Genomic DNA, 4,672 nt, shown 5'->3' on the forward strand with positions numbered 1-4,672 from the left:
TGTTTTAAAATTGTATTTTTTTTTTGCTAAAAGATTGCCTTTTACAGACATAAAGAAATAAGATAAATGCCCAAGACCCAAAAGCATATGGTGGGAGAAAGAAAGAAAGAAAGAAATACATACGTTCACGTCCACGAGGCTAAAAATAGCCTATGGTACATATTGCTTCTTCATCTGCTTGATGTATTCGGCCCTTTTTCTGTGAAGCTTCATATCTGCATAACTTTCCCTGTTGTGTTTGAAGGCTTCACATTCTAAAATGAAATGTTTTTATGTTTCCACTTTTCCTGAAGAACAGAAACTGCATACCCTTTCCTCCCACACTTCCTTTGGCCTTTCCAAGTGACCAATTTCACAACGGAGTTGATGAGAATTAGTCCTTAACTGAGCAATAAGAATTTTAGCTCTCCAAGAAATATTGGGCTTCACAACGGAGTTGATGAGAATTAGTCCTTAATTGAGCAATAAGAATTTTAGCTCTCCAAGAAATATTAACCTCTATGTATACTTTTGGTTGATGATTATGAGTAGGATTAAGGGAGTGAAAGTTTACTCCCTTATGAACCACCAACAAGTTATTACAAGTGGCCTAGTTTTCCTTCAACCACTGTGATCCATTTGTCTTCACCACTAATTTGACAACTAAATTATGATAAATTTTCCTAATTATATAAAAAATAAAAATAAAAAAATAAACCATATCCAATATCTAATTATAACTATTAAACCTATTAAATGGATTGTGCAAATTACCTTTCCAAACCAACCAGCTCATTGTGCAAAGCACTTTTCCAAAACCTGAATGGCTCTTGTAAAAATCTTGAGATTCTTTGTACTCGCTATAGAATGCGCTTGCCATTGTTTTAACAATGTCAACGTCTCCAATACAGGTATACATCAATACGCTTTCCATTGTTTTAACAATGTCAACGTCTCCAATACAGGTATACATCAATACAAGGCCAAAAGGAAAATTGTATTGCGAGATATAGGCGCTTTTTCTTTTTTACAGCCCATGTCTGTCCGATTCCCGAATATCGGGGAATCTGCAATCGACTAAGCTGAGGGGTTGTGATATCTGGTGTGGGTGTGATGTAGGCTGCGCAAAGAAAAACACACGGGAAGCATCCTCACCCTCATCGTCTCCTTCTATAAGAACACCCTTTTGTAGACGTACATAACATGTACTTGCAAATTGACACATTTGTCTGGAATTTCGCTGCAGATTAATGGCTCCCCACCAATTTAGCATGGGGTATGGAGCAGCAGCTATAACTCTGGCAACCGTACTGCTGCTGATGATTCTACTCAAAATGAAACGCAGGAATGGAGACCTATATCCGCCAGTGGCTGGCACTATGGTGAATGCCATTTTCAATTTTAATCGCTTACATGATTTTCTGGCTCATCACCACAAGCGCTATAAAACTTACGCAATAGCTTATCCGACCTTCAGTTACGTTTGTACCACTGAGCCTGCAAATGTGGAGCACATGCTCAGATCTAATTTTCCAAACTATGTCAAGGTTTAACTCTTACTATATAATTTGTTTACCACAGTAGCTCTCTGATTATTTTTCCCTATATCGTTTTTTTTTTACCACAGTAGCTCTTACTATATTTTTTTCACTATATTATCTATCGCTTCCTAGAGATCAGACTGTAATATATCATAATTTGCCTGTTCGTTTGAAAGGGAAAGTTCAACAAGGAAATTGTGGAAGACATTTTGGGGGATGGTATTTTCATCGTGGATGGAGAACAATGGCGAAAACAACGCAAGTTGGCTAGTTTAGATTTCTCCACCAGAACTTTGAGGGAGTTCAACAGTGTTGTTTTCCGAGAGAATGCAGTGAAACTTTCCAAAGTTCTACTCGAAGCGTGTAAAGCAGAACAAACGGTAGAGATGCAGGTAGCTTAAATCCTCCACATATATCATCATCTGTAAAATATTGAGCTACAATTGCATTTCCTGTTTTCTCTTGTTCCTCTTGCACTTATTTTAGTAGAGCAGGTAATGGGAAAAGAGAGACGCTATTGCGAGAAGGCATTTAGATTCCATATATTGTCCCAGTTTTATTTTTTCCGACCCATACCAGTTGGAATAAAAAGACCCAATTGTTATGGAGAATACCATTCCCTATTCTTATGGGCAAAAAATGTAACTAAGACAGCAGAGTAAATAATTATGCTAGGAATTGACAGTGCCGATACTCTGATGGATGAATGTCAATAGGATCTCTTACTAAGGTTAACAATGGATTCAATTTGCAAAGTGGCCTTTGGGATCGAGGTGAACAGCTTAGAAAATTCTAACTCTGGAGCAGAGGCATCTTTCGCAAAGGATTTTGAGAATGCAAATACTATGCTATTGTGGCGTTATTTTGACATTACCTGGAAACTAAAAAGATATTTCAACATTCGGTCTGAGGCTACCTTCAAGAAAAGCATGAAAAGGGTGGATGATTTTGTCTACCAGCTCATTCACAGCAGAAGACATGAGATATTTGTGCAAAATAACTATGTAAGACAATACCCTCCACAGCTCTAGTCTTGAATTGAACCAAATCTCACAAGTGAATGCTTGATTTTCCTTTTCTACATATTCACTATGTGCTAGTGTTGGTACTCACGACCTTGTTTCTCCGTCTCTGGCTTCAAAAATATTTACAGGAAAAACCAGACTTACTGTCTCGCTTTATTTCATCAACTGAGAAGATTCCAGAGAGCGACTCTGACAGGTATCTGCGCGATATTGTTCTGAATTTCATTATCGCTGGGCGGGACACAGTTGCAGTTACCCTTTGTTGGTTCTTTCACTCGCTTTGCAAGAGCCCACATGTTGAAAAACGGATTCTTGAAGAAGTTCATGACCTGATCAAGGTTAGTGAATGTGTGTCCATGGAAGAATCTTTAACTATGTTTGCTGGAAGCTTGACACATACAGTATTGGATAAGATGCACTACCTTCATGCGGCTTTATCGGAGACCTTGCGCTTATACCCTGCTGTTCCTGTGGTAAGACACTTGTATGTTTTGGTTGGCGTTTAGGTAAACTTAATATTCTGTCGAATGTCTATTTTCCATGAGCAATTATATGGACTTAATATTCTGTCGAATATCTATTTTCCATGAGCAATTATATGGTGCTAAGCTTGTTTCTCCTCAACAAGATATCCCCTCTTCCAATTTTTCATTCTATGGAACAGAGGATTGGATATAATGCATGCATATTTACGTTGCTTCTTTGTGTTTGCCCAAATTATTTTCTCGTGACTGAGATACGTTTGAATATGAATTTTGGACTATAAAATACCATTTTAGTTTAGTTTAGTTCAGTTGAAAGAACAAATAATATAGCTTATCAACAGTTGAAAACATTTTGCAGAATGGGAAGTATGTAGTTTCTGACGACATCCTTCCAAATGGATTCAAAATCAAGAAAGGTGATATCTTGTGCTATGTTCCTTATTCTATGGGAAGAATGCCATATCTTTGGGGCAGCGACGCTGAGGAGTTTAAGCCCGAAAGGTGGCTGAAGGATGGAATCTTTCAGCCTCAATCACCATTCAAATTCACTGCATTCCATGTAAGTGGGCCTGGTTTATGCATTGTAGTTTATATGCTGAGAAAGATAACTTTGACCATGTTTCAAAATGGATAATTTTTATTTTTGGCTTGCAGGCCGGACCTCGCATTTGTCTTGGTAAAGATTTTGCATACATGCAAATGAAGATTGTTGCTGCTGTCCTCATTAGTTTCTTCAAATTTGAAGCTGTTAAAGATAGAGAAGTGAGATATCGTCCTTCATTCGGACTACACATGAATGAAGATGGACTAAACCTTCAAGTAAATCCTAGGTTAGCCTGGTGATCACAACCTTTACTTCCTAATAAGTGGTGTACACAAAATCTTTCATTAGTTTGATATAAATTGAAGGTTTTTTAACGAGAGGCATTTATTATAGACTCCAAAAGTGCTAGGAAATAATGTAAATCATGCCATTTCATATAACTATAAGAGATGGAATTTCTCGTCTTATTTGTGTGCAGAATGGTATAAAAATACAATTTTGGATTGATCTTTTCGTTTTATTGGTGCAGAATGATATAAAAATACAAATATTTAGAGAAAAATCATTTTATATTCATGTTAATCTGGGTTTTATTAAGCGTTTCTGAGGATCAAAACTTTCATTTAAAATGGATCTAAGGATCAAAACTTTCATTTAGGATGGGTCTGATGGATCTAAGATGGCTGCAGTCTCACTCAACTCAACAGAAACAGAACTGAGAAATCAAAACTCATGCAAATAAAATAATTAAAAATACTGTTTTTTTAATTATTGTCGGCGCATATACTTGCATGGTAACATTTATGTAAATATCATGTTCAATATTCCCATTTATGTCTAAATCTGGTATGGTCTTTTATTTTCTGTATAGAAACTTTATGTTAGATATTTGAGGGTACTTAGTCAGCCTTTTGTGTTCTTTCCCCAATTTATTTGGGGGTTGCGAAAGTTGAAATTAATTAATCCAAAATGTGCATTGTCAAACGTGTATTTCTCCCAATACACGTCACGCTCGCCAACTTTGACATTGTAGCACAAACATTGTAGTACACTTTGACGTACACTCCAACCGTGTGTCTGGCATGGCGAACCTCTTGA

The 4,672-nt window shown here is 36.8% G+C and overlaps 1 protein-coding gene across 1 annotated transcript; it reads left to right on the plus strand.

The window, feature by feature from the left end:
- The first annotated feature begins 1,250 nt into the window (after window positions 1–1,250).
- Window positions 1,251–3,873, plus strand: LOC149196495 (cytochrome P450 704C1-like). Its single transcript, XM_089408303.1, has 6 exons — window positions 1,251–1,526; window positions 1,697–1,912; window positions 2,237–2,524; window positions 2,674–3,018; window positions 3,389–3,589; window positions 3,685–3,873. The coding sequence occupies exons 1-6, from the start codon at window positions 1,251–1,253 to the stop codon at window positions 3,871–3,873; spliced, it is 1,515 nt and encodes a 504-aa protein (XP_089264429.1).
- The last annotated feature ends 799 nt before the right edge of the window (window positions 3,874–4,672 follow it).

This window comes from Pinus tabuliformis, chromosome 2_2 (genome assembly GCF_031772625.1).
Source record: "Pinus tabuliformis cultivar Carrire ecotype Pingquan chromosome 2_2, CPIR1, whole genome shotgun sequence".
NCBI lineage: Eukaryota > Viridiplantae > Streptophyta > Pinopsida > Pinales > Pinaceae > Pinus > Pinus tabuliformis.

Excerpts from the sequence above, each read along its gene's own strand:
- LOC149196495 (XM_089408303.1), top strand. The coding sequence starts at position 1,251 with ATGGGGTATGGAGCAGCAGCTATAACTCTGGCAACCGTACTGCTGCTG. Across the intron at positions 1,913-2,236 it reads AACAAACGGTAGAGATGCAG|GATCTCTTACTAAGGTTAAC; the intron begins GTAGCTTAAATC and ends GAATGTCAATAG. Across the intron at positions 3,019-3,388 it reads TATACCCTGCTGTTCCTGTG|AATGGGAAGTATGTAGTTTC; the intron begins GTAAGACACTTG and ends AACATTTTGCAG.